Here is a 13,883-nt window from a genome sequence, read left to right on the forward strand (position 1 = left end):
GCAAATTTAATACTGATACGTGGCCACGAGATAGATCGAATTGGATCACCTTAGTTTGTCAATTATTTATTTTGGAACGTATGTAGTCAAACCAAAGCATCAAGGTTTGGTTTTCAGATTTAAAAAGGATGTAAAAGGCCAAACTTCCGCAAAGTAAGGGGTATTTACATTTTCTTACAGAGCTAGCCGTGGGTAAAATTGATTGTGATATGAAAATGTGTACCAGTGCCGTAGAGGATCAATTTTTTTAGTACGAACGAGGGTCTTCACCCCTATAATGTATATAACTGTTACACTTTATGATTAGAAAGGCTAGTTTTCAACGATTCTAAGGACTTTCTACACAGTGCCCCACGAAACAAATGCAATTTACTAAATTTTTGAAAATTTGTACATACCTAGGTCCGAGTGATTCAGTGAATTCAAGTATTCCCAATTTCCGACGACTTCCGGTTATGGCGGATTAAACTGGTCCACGTTTTCATTTTCTTCATTTATGCAAACCTGCGCAAAGAGTGGACTAATTTATTATAAGTAAACATAAGGCAAGACCGAACGGTTTTTGAAGCAATTAAAAATGTCCATTTTCTAGAATTAATTGTCGAAAAGAAAATAAGAGGCTTCCATTCAAAAAATAAAAAACTGCGAAAGTTGTTCACATTTTTGGAACATTGTTACAGGTAAAGACATAACTACATTCAAGCAAATTCTGAAAATAAGCCTCGTGCTCCTTATAAAAGGCAATCTACCTAAACCTCTCGCCAGGAAAGATTGCCGGTCACAGAACACTTGATCCCGGTCTATGTTTTTCTAAGGATGTGAGCGACTTCCGGGATAGTATCGTGTCAATGTTGAAGATAAAGACTTTTCGTTTAACATTGGCACGGTCCTATTCCGGAAGTCGCTGGCATCTTAAGAAAAATATAGATTGTAGATCGACACAAGGTGTGCTGTGATCGGCAATCTTTCCTGGCGAGAGTTATACCTACTTTTTGAAGAAGTAGGTATACTATGAAACAGGTATAGTTGGCTATGACTCATGTTTATCGAGTGGTTTAATTTTCAGGCGACGTTAGTCGACTGTTAATGGATGTTTTATTATATAATACGCACCGGTAGATGTCTCTAATTCTACCTATTTTTTACCTACGAAAGCCTAGTATAAAAGCACACTGAAGTTACGAATTTCCATCCTTGTCTAATAACTTGTAATGTGTGTACGACTCTAGTGCCTGGTTTCACAAACAATGATTAAGGTAAATCAAAGGTGGCTAACATTCTATTATTTTTAATCATTGGTTAACCTTAATCATTGTTTGTGAAACCGGGCATAAGAGACGCAGCGCAGTCAACATTACGAGATACGTCGATGAGTCATACATAAGTACTCAAGTAGGTAGGTACCTATATCTGGCGCAGACAATATAGGCACTTTCCAAAAATTTCAAGAAAATTCAAATAATTCAAAAACCGTTCGATTTATGACCGACAAATTTAAGCCGAGCTTAGATTAAGCGTAGCTTAAAATCAATGGTAACCATTGTCGCAATAGTCGTTGCCATGGATTTTAAGCTAAGCTCCGTTTAAATTTTGGTGCGGGAACACAAAATAAGTTTTTCCCGGCCCCGATAAGAGGGGCGTTTTGATGGGGCGAACAAAACACATATGGCTCTAAAGCTGAACGAGACCGGCAAAAACGCATGGTTTGGTCCTACAATACCAAATATCTGAAAAACTTACTGCATTATTGTTTGGATGTTCCCTTCAAGCTCGGATGTTGGCGTCCCCACATTTCTTCTCAGAATTGGTGCCCAGTGTTTTACAACGGCTTCGGATGTGTTCCATATTTCTCCTGTTTACAGCAGTAACCTTCCAAAGTAGGCCGGTATTGTTGACTTTCCGTTTTATATTCGAACGTAACTAGAAGTTGGTTTCAACCTACCTACGAGAGTAAAAAATAAGATTTTAAAAGCGCCCCCAAGCACCCAGCGAGTTTCAAAGCGCACGGTAAACTGTGATCAACAAATTGCCTTTGGACTCGGTTTGATGCATTTACCCATACGAGATCAAATCATCACGTTCTCTTCTGGTCCATTCAACAGCCTCCTTGCCTTCTGTTATTTTCTACGAGTAAAAATGAAAATCTTGTTGGCTTCAACCGACGCAACGATTGCAGTAGCGTTTGAGAACTTAACCTATGGTTGCTTTTGTTCGCGCAGGCGTAGTAGTGCGGCGTATTGAACTGGTGCTGGTTAAGCCGCGTCTCGACTTCGCGTATCAACCTCGGGCGGCGGCATACTCCACGAAATGGAAATTTTTGTCAATGTGGACTGTGCGCCGCACGAAAACGTACACAAATACAGTCCACATTGACAAGAATTTCTACGCACACCAGTAAATTTTTGTCAAATTCAACGTACAACGCAAATATTTACCAATGTGGATCCGCCGTCCTTAAGAGAAGATGTCTCGAAAGAAATAACTTTAATGTTGGGAGATTCCTGTACAAAAACTAAAAGTAAGTCTCCCTGATTTGTATTACTGATCTATATTTAGTAACTTGACAATATCATGGTGATTTTGTTCGATGTCTTGCAGATAAGTTTTCAGTTGCTATTCATGATTCAACATGTATTCCTTGATTTCCTGGAGGCAGCATCGTCGTATGTGTTCTATTCTATTCTATTCGCAGGGGAGCCCGACCGGGCAGCACTTAGGCACACCAGAGGCCCATTGTGCCTACCCCCTTTCTTCGCAACTGAGTTCAGAGCCCGTTCCTCTCAATGAAGGATAGGACCCTGTTTAGCCTAAGTTGCTTCACCCTCCTCGGTTCCAGGTATCTGTCTCCAAGGAGTTGATATCTGTCCCTGATCAAAGCATCACAGTGACAGACCACATGCTCGGTAGTTTCATCTGCCTCGCCACAGAACCTGCACGTTGACTCCTCCGCGAGCCCAATGTTATGCAGGTGATAGTTGACCATCCAGTGTCCCGTAAGGACACCAGTGATCTTCCTAAGCTGGCTTCTATTCAGTTTTAGAAGCTTAGAAGACCCCGATTTGCCAACGCGCCCTGTTAGAAAGGCCTTGGACTGTCGGAGTCCGGTTACTTGTTGCCACTGAGCCTGGAATTGACTGGTCAACCAATCTTTAATCCTGGCCCTAACAACGGAGGGAGCAATCCCTAGGGTAGGCTCGGGCCCGACGAAGACCCCACCACTGCCTTCGCGAGCCAACTCGTCCGCCCTTTCGTTGCCCCCTATTCCGCAGTGCGCTGGCACCCAAATCAAGCTTACCCTATTAGACTCACCTAATCTATCTAGGGTTCGCCTGCAATCAAGCGCCGTAGCTGATCGGAACCTGTCTACCGACAGGGCCCTCAACGCCGCCTGACTATCACTGCATATGTATATATGCTTGTTACGGTAACCTCTACGGAGGTTTTCCTGTGCACAGGTCATGATGGCTAACATCTCTGCCTGAAACACGGTGCTATGCTGACCAAGGGAGACGCTGACGCTGGCTCTCGGTCGATCACCATATATACCCATGCCCGTTCCCCTTTCTGTTTGGGACCCGTCTGTAAACCACACGAGCCCCTCAGGTTTGAGGAACGGGCAATCCGAGTTCAGCCACTGCTCCCTATCCGGGAGAATGACTTTATAACGCTTTGGTCTTAGCAAGATAGCCCGGATCACGTCCCTCCTTGCGAGGAGGGGATCGGTTCTGAGGGTTTCCTCCCAGATCCGCCCGTGCCCAAGGCTGCCTCGATCCTTCCATTCATCCCAATCGTTTAGCCGTATGGAAGCTTTCCCAGCCTCTGCCTCCACAGCTAAGTGTAAAGGCTCTAGTCCCAGAAGTGCCTCCATGGCCAAGGTTGGCGTGGTTTTTAGGGCTCCAGTGACTCCCAGACAGGCGAGTCGCTGGACCTTTCCTAGCTGCTTCCTGTAGGTTACCCTGCGCATGGCAGGCCACCATACAAGTGCACCATACAGTATTATTGGCCTTATCACTGCAGTGTAAAGCCAGTATACCAGTCGAGGGTTCAAGCCCCATGTACAACCAAAAGCCCTTCTGCATGCCCATAGACATGCAGTGGCCTTTTTGCTTATGCGCTCAATGTGCCCTTTCCAGGTCAGGCGGGAGTCAATGATGACTCCCAGGTATTTCACTGACCTGGTCAGACCCAGTTGACGTCCTCGAAGAGCGAGCCCAGTAAGATCCGCTCTCCTTCTATTCGTGAATGAAACAACCTCGGTCTTTTCCGGGTTAACAGAAAGGCCATGGCTACTGCACCACCTATCCACCTGTTCAAGAGCCCCCTGCATGAGCTCTTTCACGGTGTTTGGAAACTTCCCAGTTATGACGATCGCGAGATCGTCCGCGTATCCCTGTGTATACGCTCCCCCCTCGTTCAAGGTGCGGAGCAGCCCGTCTAGTACCAGGCACCACAGCAGTGGAGATAATACCCCACCCTGCGGACATCCTCTAGTAACCGATGAGCTCATCTCCGTCATCCCAATTGAGGATATAATGATTCTGCTTTCGAGCATGGCTCGGATCCATCTTACGATCGACCCATCAATACCAAAGCTCTCAGCAGCCTCACTAATCGAATCGAACGTGGTGTTGTTAAACGCACCCTCGATATCTAAAAACGCTCCCAGAGCTATCCCCCCGGAAGACATTCCCTTTTCCAGCCTGCACACCAGGCTGTGTAGAGCCGTCTCCGTGGACATACCAGCCCTGTAAGCATGTTGGAACGGATGTAGTGGTCTACTAACCAGTACGCCATTCCTTATGTATGCATCCACCAGCTTCTCCACCGTTTTTAGAAGAAACGATGATAGGCTGATGGGCCTATAGTCCTTCGCCACGTCATATTTAGCACGACCCGGCTTAGGTAGGTACACAACTCTTACCTTCCTCCAGCTTTCAGGGATATACCCTAAAGCCAGAGAGGCTCTGAAGAGATGCAACAAGTGTAAGAGCAGCGGATCCAGGCCCTTCTGTAGAAGAGCCGGGAATATCCCATCCGGTCCTGCACTCTTAAATGGGCTGAACGTGTTGACCGCGCATCTCAGAGATCCCTCGGTAACCACCCGGGAAGCTACCTTCCAGTTAATCGGCCTTACACCGACCCGAGTAGCTCCTTTTGGTGGGTCCGAAGTTAAGTAGTCCCCAGAGTCTGGAAAGTGTGTTTCCAGGAGACATGTGAGTGCCTCACCCGCGGTAGACGTATATCTGCCGCATGGAAGCCTCAGTGTCCCCACCTTTTGCCCCGGGTCCTTCAAAAGGATTTTACGAAGTTTTTGAACTTCAGGAAGACCTTCCATGTTACCACAGAAAGTCCTCCAAGATCCTCGTTTCGACCTCCGAATATGGTCCTTATACCTGCGCTGGGAGATCTTAAGATCTTCCCAGTCCGCAGGTAACTTAGTTCGCATGGCCCTATTAAAGAGCCTGCGAACCTCCTTACGAGCCTTTTCAAGGTCTGAGTTCCACCAAGGTGTTCTCTTCTTTCCTCGAAAGGTACGCAGTTTACAGCTGTCCTCATAGGACGCTGTTATGGCGTCACTTACTAATGCGGCCGCCTCTTCCAACTGCCCTGCTTTCCGACAGAGCAAAGGTGGTCTATCCAACCGGTCCGACAGTTTTGCCACATAGCAGTCCCAGTCAGTGGATCGGGGATTCCGCAACCTACAGGGCCCGCAGTGCAATGCCAGGTTCACTTGGAAGAGAATGTGCCTGTGGTCCGAAAGCGACGGCTCATCAGACACTCTCCAATTCGTGATCATGTGAGCTATTGAAAAGGAGCCCAGCGTCAGATCAATGACCTCCTGCTTCCGCGCTGTGACGAAGGTAGGGGCTGCTCCCTGATTTAAAACATGCAAATCAGTTGTTTGCAAGTACTCCAGAAGGTGGTCGCCCCTCGAGTTCGTGTCCGTGCTGCCCCACACAACATGGTGTGCGTTTGCATCACAGCCAACCACAAGAGGGAGCCCATTACTTCGACAGTACTCTATCAACTCAGCCAGCTCCTTGGTTGGTGGAGCCCCTTCTGAGTCGTACGGGAGATAGGCGGAGCAGACCACCAAGTGCCTGCCCCGTCCTCTGTCATCTTTCAGCTGAAGTCGTAGAGCTACGAGATCCCTGAAACAAAAATCAGCTATTAGATAAGACTCGATTCGTCTATCGACATAAATGCAAGTCCTCGGGTTCAGTTGGCTGTCCCTCTTATAATAAAGAGAGTCCTCCACCTGGCCCAGACCTCTTACTCGTCCCTTGTAAACCCAAGGTTCTTGTATGAGGCATACGCCTGTCTGCTTTACAGCAAGTTGACGACCTATTAGACAGGTCGCCCCCTTACTGTGCTGCAAATTGCTCTGTAAGAAGGTTACTTTGTCCATCACTGATGTACTAGGTTCCCTCCTCCGTTAGCGATGCCGACGGTTCCGACCCCTGGTCGGAGCCAAGAACCGCCACACGAGCCAAAAGCTCGCTGACATCTTTCTCGATCTCTTCGGGTGCCGGGAGCAATCCCGCCGCCTCTTCGAGATCAACACCGCGAGGTTGAGCCCCCTCCGTCGCAACGGAACTAGGTCCCGCTGCTTCGGTGGAGCTCTCTCCCTTACCTTGCGCAGCCGGAGCACCCGCTTTCGTCACAAAAGTGACGCGCGAGACCCCCGCGTGCGCCTGAAAGTTCTGTCGCTGGAGTGCCTGATAGGACGTCTCATCGACACGAAATGCGAGGAGAATCCTACCAGGCTCCTCCCTGCGAAAGAACGTCCTCCATAGACTCGTCCTGAAACCAGGATTTTGCCTCTGGAGGCGCTTCAAAATGGTGTCCGTGTCATCCGGGAGCCCGTACAACACAGCCATCACCTTGGTTACCCTCGGGACGTGCCTCTGAACTTTCAGCGACGCGCCATCCCAGGGCCGGATAAGAGGGACGGTCCTCTCCAACCAGTCCAAGGTCCACTGGTCCTCGCATTCGGCCACGATGGCACCCTGCGGATTCCAGCGGAACCCTGCCAGCCGAGGAAAGGGCCCTCCCTCCATCTGGTCTACGACTGCATTCAATGCAGCCATAATGCACCTCGACTGAGCCTCAGAGATGTCCACCTCCGGGTATGAAACCGGAACGACGGCCACCTTAAGCCCTGCCGCAGCGACTTGCCCATAAGTTCGTGGTGCACCCTTGGGTGCATCAGAACCTCTAGGCTTCTTCTCAGGCTGCCTTGAGCCAGACCCTGGAGTGCTTCCCTCTGATCTGAGACGCTTAGTCCCTGACGTCGGGTTGCCCCCCTGAGCCAACGACCCAGACGCAGCCTTAGGCTTTGGCGCAGGGCCCGCTTGACCCGAGGTTTTACCCTCGAGCCGGCGCTTCCTGGCCATCGCCTTCTGTGCGCCAGTCCTATTCTTCTTGCGAATAGGAGCTGACCCACCACCAGGTCCTTGGGTAAGGCCCTGCGTTGGAGCCGTCCCCTCTTTCGAGGAGACTGCCCCGTTACCGGGCCCCTTTTGAGGGCCCGGCTTGTTGGTCCCCTCTGACGAGGAGCCCAGAAAGGTTTTGTGTGAAGATTCCATACAATTCCCACGAGTAGTGCGGAAATGCGGTCTCACCTGGGCAGAGCCGCTTGCCCAGGGCTTGGCTGCCAGCCCCTTCCCAAAGGAAAGGAGCCACCACTCGGAGGTCGCCCGGTATCCGAGGGGCACCGTTATCGACACTGCACCCCAGTGCCACGCGGTCCTCGGCACGGTCGCTAACACCTTGACTTGGGAGGTTGGTCCGCGGCGACGACCTTCGTCTGGGTTTTAGCCCCGACGAGCCACTTATAATCGTCACTACCCACACCGAAGCACGAGTCACGTACGATCATTCAAGTGTCTGTATGGGCTTTCCCCTATCCGCCACCCGGGGACGCGCCCGATGGGTGCCTAACCACACGGGGTCGTATGTGTTAATCAGCAATGTATTTTTTCACAAAGGATCCACGAAGGCTTTGAAATTAGCGTTCAACGTACTACTGCAATCTCTTTCTAGCATCAAGCAAGCGTGTTATTGAACGCTAACTTCAAATAAATATCAAAGGCCTCGTGGATCCTTCGCGAAATAATACCTTAATTCTGTTTGCCTATGGTGCGTTCAATCTGGGACATACGGTACATTACCTGTTTGTCGTTGGACATCCTGTGTGGGCTATTTTTTCGGTAGACAAATTATGCCCTTTTTACTTTTCTTTTTTTTTAACTGTTCACCTCAGTCGAGGTGCGTCATCACTCATGGCTGCTTTGAATGTAGTTGTTGACGAGATAGAGAGGAGGGGGGGACTTTCCTCGGCTGGCAAGGTTTCGCTGGAGTCCGCGGGATGCCATTGTGGCCGACTGCGAGGACCAATAGACTTTACTTTGGATTGATTGGAAAGAACCGTGCTCGATACACGTACCTAGGGTAACCAAGGTGATGGTTGTGTTATAGGGCTCCCGGATGACACGGTCACCATCTTGAACCACAAGCAACATCCTGGGTTCAGGACGAGTCTAGGGAGGGGCCTGGTAGGGTCCTCATCGCATTATTGGGGATCGATGAGGCCTCATATCGGGCACTCCAGCGCACGCAGGGGTGTCGCTTTTGTGACGGAAAACGAGTGCTCCGACTGCGCCAGGTAAGGGAGGGGGCTAATCTCGAAGGTACGTCGGTATTACGGCGCCTTCAGAGATCGACAAAGATGCCGACGAGCTTTGGGTGCCGGTTTTTGGCTCCGACCAAGTGTCAGAACCGTCGTCATTACTAGGGGAGGGAGGAACCTATAGTACATCAGTAACGGACGAGGTGGCCTTCTTCATAGAGTATTATTAGTCTATGCCTCCTTGTAGAGCAATTTGCAGCACAGTAAAGGAGCGACCTACCCCCACTTGCTGTAAACCAGACAGGTGTATGTCTTATACACCTTGGTGGAACTCAGACCTTGAAAAGGTTCGTAGGGGGGTTCGGAGGCTCTTTAATAGAGCCATGCTAACTAAGCTGCCTGTGGATGGAGATGATCGTAAAATTACTCAGCGCAGGTATATATAAGGACCATATTCGAAAGTTTAACAAGAATCATGCAGGACCTCCTGTGATAACATGGAAGGCCTTCCTGAAGTTCAAAGTCCTTATGAGTTCGTTTTTTAAATAAACATTAATTATTATTATTATGGTCGATGTTTCTTGTGAGAACTCAGGTCTAGCCTGGTTAACTAATCGCACGGATTAAAATCAAGTAACGATTAGTGTTAAGATCCTAGTATCGTGAGGCTTTCATGCGGATATCCGTCTAACGCAGGTGAGGCTCTTAAAGGTCTCCTGGAAACACACTTTTCTGGAGACTACTAATTTCGAACCCAACAAAAGGGTCGGTGTAAGGCCGTTCGATTGGAACAGCTGCCTGGTTGAATACCGAGGGATCTCTCAGATGGGGGGCCAACACGTTCAACCCATTGAATAAGCAAAAGGAGGGATATTCCCTGGGGCACTAGTTCTTAGACCATAACATCCACTACACTACAGGGGGGGGGGGGGGGAGTTTCATTCCGATATTTGATTCCTAAAAATTAAACTTTGGGAATCATTGCTTTATACCTTGTTAAGTTTCAAATTATCACAAGAATGAAGAATAATCACTTTATTCAAAAATTCTCCCAGCCTAACCTGGAGATAAATGCTACGTTGTACCAGACTGTACTGTAGTAATGAAAACATCTCAGTGCGGGATATCTACATAGTACACATATTTTAATCGACTCTGTCAAGTGCAATAAATAAAACATTGTTGAGGAACTACATTAATGTTACAAGCAAAGATAAAATGAAAGCTAATACAGTAATTGAAGCTAAATTACTGACACTGCCGTTCTGATCTAAATGCAAGCTCATTTTTAAATCATCAGGCAGATCGACGTAAACCTTATTTACACCCAATCTAAAAATAAGCTCACGCAAAGTTGGAATGTCAACGTAATCGCCATTGCCATTCCACAGAGTTAAGGTAGAATCATTGACGCTCTTGACAATTTTGTCCAGTTGTTCTAAACTTTGCGCTGCAATTCCTGCTCGTACCGGAAACGTGATTGGCTGTGTAACATTGTGAAAACGAATAACATTGATCATTTCTTCTATTTGCTGATCAGTATAAGACGCGTTGGTTATATTTGCAGGTCCTCCATAGAGAGTTTTCCAGCCAATGGAGAGGGTAGCGTTCGCGAACGTTTCGGCAACTTTTAAAAAACGCGCCGCGTCAACAGGTGGGTCGACAGTGTTTAAAGGACCTGGAAGTATATCCGCGTTGAGCCATAATGGGAAAGTGATCGCCGGGTACATTTTTCCAATAATCGGCGAAGACTTTTCTACGGCTTCGATCGACTTGAAATCTAATTTGATTCCCTTCGGCGCGCTGGAGTTCATGTTGTTATTTTGGACTGCTTGCAGAAACATTTCTAAGGAAAGATCCGAATTGTTTGCTGGAGGATGACCCATAATTGGAATTGGATCCGGTTCATTGTTGAGGGTGCCAATTATCACATCTGCTTCCAACATCATTACGGAACCTTAAGAATACGCAGAGTGATTGCAGGTCTAGGTTGACACGATCTTACCGTTTAAAGCAGTTTGGAGAAGAGCTTGCGAATTTACTGCGTGCGCCCATGTTATAGCTGTGAGGTTACCCTTGACATTGGGAAAAAATGCAGCGGTGTGGTCAGGGACAGATAATGAGAGTGTCACTGAAAGATACGAGCGTTAGATTAAATGAAAATTGTCGGTTTTACATGTAAGTGTTATTAAAGATAAAAGCTTTAATGCGTCAAATAACATTGGCATCAATGATCAGTTGGAATCGATCGCGAGGAAAATTATTTACGAAGGACAAGGCGTGATTGAAAATACCCCGTCGTTATAAGAATAAAGAAATACTTTTGAATTTGTGTAGCAAATAACCAGAGGTTTCGCGTTCGCGTGCTAGGTCCCTTTGAGATCTGAAGTTACTTTTGCCCCCCCCCCCCCCCGCGCAAGTCACAGATGTCTCATGTATTTACGACACAATCTAGTAATATTTTCTGCAAAATATATATATTTGCGTCCCTGAGGCGCCCCTTGGAGGTCCATAAAATGGTGTCTAACTCTATCCCATTACAATAAAACATTGAAGCTAATAAGATAAACAATATTTGTACGGTGATTATAAAGATTAACGTCTTATGGGAAGGTGCCACATCCTGTTGAAATAAAAATATTTTGTTGCTAAATGGGAATGAGCGTTTAAGTGAAATTAAAAAATGCAAAAAATGAATGATCCATCTAACAACAAATTTTGACAACCGCTGAATTGTTTATAATCAACTGCCAACGTAAAAAATTCATTTGCATTCGTGCCCCATGAATCATCAATCACAAGTTTACTTCGCCAAAAATTGTAGTATTAATAGTATTATGAAAATAATCTAGCTTGACTTTGTGAAAATAAAAAAAACACTTACCACAATTCACAAGAATGGAGAAAAACATTAACTCCATTGTTGCCAATACTTACAGGTACATGTGCAAATTTAATATGCGTAAGTATATGCACTACAGTAAAGCTAAAACTCTAATGATACACTATCAAACGAATAAAATAGGATGGAGACAACTGGCCATTATGTAAATAATCCTTATACTATACATGTACCTAATATAAATTGATATTATCATGACAGCGATTATCTCCTATCTATTTGTCGTTCAATACCTATTATCTTTTGACCCAAAAAATTAACCTTACATGTATTTATTTCGTTAGATTCATGCGGTCGTGATCTGCATTGGGTGTATTCTTAATTGTTCTAAAAATGAAAGCATATGGTAATGAGGCAAGAAAAACAAATATGATAGAAATTAAATCTGAGGGGAGGATCAACAGGAGTATAATATTTATTCAACTTTCTGTGCATATTTGCATATAATTATAAATACATGTAGGTAATGTACATTTAGCTAATGATATAGACGCTACTTCAGAACAATGCCAAAAAATCTCTAATGCCCCATAGAACAATTAAATAGTTGACATTCTTTGTCGCCGACAGTGGCTGTAAATAACTCGAAAAACCGTAATGTGGGTTTTATAGATGCTCTGTGGAATGTGAATCGAAAATAAATATGATCAAAGTCTTAATTATGTTCAAAGAAATTGTTGTTGAAATAAGTAATTTTTTTACATATTCCTTGTAGGTATGTCGCAACAAGTATAAAGAAGCCGTTTCAAATGTTAATCATTTTAGGGGGTCGGGTCTGAGATTTTAAGTTCATTATGCGTAGGGGAAGTTTCAATACCTTCAGTTTGATTTGAATAAAAAGCCCATCGTTTTGGGTAATGTGTGTTGTCTACCTACAGGGACATAATACCACAATCTGTAAATGTTTGAATGAATAAATCACACCAATGATATTTAAATGCAATAATAATACTAATACCATTGTTTATAATGAAAAACAACAATGCTCACTGTCTAGAAAAGAAAATCCCTTGAATTCCCGCCAGTGGCCGCCTGAAGTAGTTCTTCTAAACCGTAGTTCACGGAATTGGTAGTTCACTTTTACAAAATAATAGTTCCACTTTAACACACTTGTTATTGCTGGTTAAAAAAAGTTGCTAACTATCTGTAAACAATAATTCATCTCCAGAAATCTATATGCAATTACAAGCAACTGATTCGACTAAAAAGTTAACACTTACGAAAGCGAAACCGAAATGCCAGCAGCGAACATTCAATATTCGGTGAAGTATTCCGATTTAAAGTATGAATATCGACACGTGATTTTACCAGCGACGTTAGCCAAGCTAGTACCGAGAACGCACCTCATGACTGAAACCGAATGGAGAAACTTGGGCGTCCAGCAGAGTCCCGGTTGGGTGCATTACATGCTTCACGTACCCGAACCGCACGTGTTACTGTTTCGCAGACAAATACAGGAGGAATAGACTGCAATGAATTTTTGTAATATTTTTTTCTAATACAGACGTGACTTACCTATTAATTTGTAAGAAATTGTGTTTCTTGAATAATTACTATTTTTGAACATGGGGGTTATTTGTAACGTTGGCACCCGTGATTTTGTACCATCTCACTCTGGCAAATGTGTTTACGTATTTCCCTCTTTGTCTATTAAGGGTGAAGTGCAATATTACTGTTCTGTGAAGTGTGAAGTGCATTCGGTCGCCATCAACGGATGACTGGATGGGTTATTGTTTAAATAATTTCCAAATAGTTATAAACAATGTCGAGCACCTCGCAGAAGCATCGCAATTTTGTGGCGGAGCCCATGGACGAAAAGCCAGTAACCGATTTGGCCGGTATTGGTGAAGTGTTAGGCAAGAGGTTAATTTCTTCCGGTTTCGATAAGGTTAGTTTACAAAGTTTGCCTTTACACTGTTAGTAACCAGTTTATTTTTAGGCCTACGTCGTCTTGGGGCAGTTTCTGTTATTAAAAAAGAATCGAGAACTTTTTCAAGAGTGGTTGAAAGATACGTGTCAAGCGAATTCGAAACAAAGCGCCGATTGTTATCAATGTCTTCACGACTGGTGTGAGGAATTTTTATAAACTGTTTATATATACATAGAATTATCGAAGAATTTTTGTAAACTGTATAGTAGATAGATTTTAAAGTAGACTACGATCTATTTTCAATTTCATATTTTCCATAAAAGGATTTATTTATAAATAAAATTACTACGGAGATTGTTGTGCTAATCTATTAAGTGATTTATGCAACTTACAACTTATACAAGTACATAGCGATCAAAAACACTTACCCAAAGCGGCATGGAAATGCCAGCAGCAAATATTCAGTATTCCGGTTTAAA

At 45.2% G+C, this 13,883-nt stretch overlaps 3 protein-coding genes across 5 annotated transcripts; 2 read left to right on the forward strand and 1 right to left on the reverse strand.

Annotated features, from left to right (window-relative positions):
* Nucleotides 1-9,652: 9,652 nt before the first annotated feature.
* LOC116168581 (protein FAM151B) lies at nt 9,653-12,658 on the reverse strand. Of its 3 annotated transcripts, XM_031484496.1 has the most exons (4): nt 12,525-12,658; nt 12,352-12,429; nt 10,638-10,763; nt 9,653-10,589 (listed from the first exon to the last, which is right to left on the reverse strand). In XM_031484496.1, the coding sequence occupies exon 4, from the start codon at nt 10,579-10,581 to the stop codon at nt 9,823-9,825; it is 759 nt and encodes a 252-aa protein (XP_031340356.1). In that variant the 5' UTR covers nt 10,582-10,589; nt 10,638-10,763; nt 12,352-12,429; nt 12,525-12,658; the 3' UTR covers nt 9,653-9,822. The 3 variants fall into 3 exon arrangements, with proteins under 3 accessions (XP_031340356.1, XP_031340355.1, XP_031340354.1); XM_031484495.1 differs by lacking the exon at nt 12,352-12,429 and having other exon boundaries at nt 12,525-12,652; XM_031484494.1 differs by lacking the exons at nt 12,352-12,429; nt 12,525-12,658 and adding an exon at nt 11,517-11,696.
* Nucleotides 12,659-12,735: 77 nt separating this feature from the next.
* LOC116168583 (cyclin-dependent kinases regulatory subunit 1-like) lies at nt 12,736-13,102 on the forward strand. The gene has a single exon (XM_031484499.1). The coding sequence runs from the start codon at nt 12,770-12,772 to the stop codon at nt 12,998-13,000; it is 231 nt and encodes a 76-aa protein (XP_031340359.1). The 5' UTR covers nt 12,736-12,769; the 3' UTR covers nt 13,001-13,102.
* On the forward strand, nt 13,071-13,759 carry LOC116168582 (barrier-to-autointegration factor-like). Its single transcript, XM_031484497.1, has 3 exons — nt 13,071-13,195; nt 13,226-13,422; nt 13,474-13,759. The coding sequence occupies exons 2-3, from the start codon at nt 13,297-13,299 to the stop codon at nt 13,618-13,620; spliced, it is 273 nt and encodes a 90-aa protein (XP_031340357.1). The 5' UTR covers nt 13,071-13,195; nt 13,226-13,296; the 3' UTR covers nt 13,621-13,759.
* Nucleotides 13,760-13,883: the final 124 nt, after the last annotated feature.

Source organism: Photinus pyralis, unplaced genomic scaffold, assembly GCF_008802855.1.
Source record: "Photinus pyralis isolate 1611_PpyrPB1 unplaced genomic scaffold, Ppyr1.3 Ppyr1.4_LG4, whole genome shotgun sequence".
Taxonomy (NCBI): Eukaryota; Metazoa; Arthropoda; class Insecta; order Coleoptera; family Lampyridae; genus Photinus; species Photinus pyralis.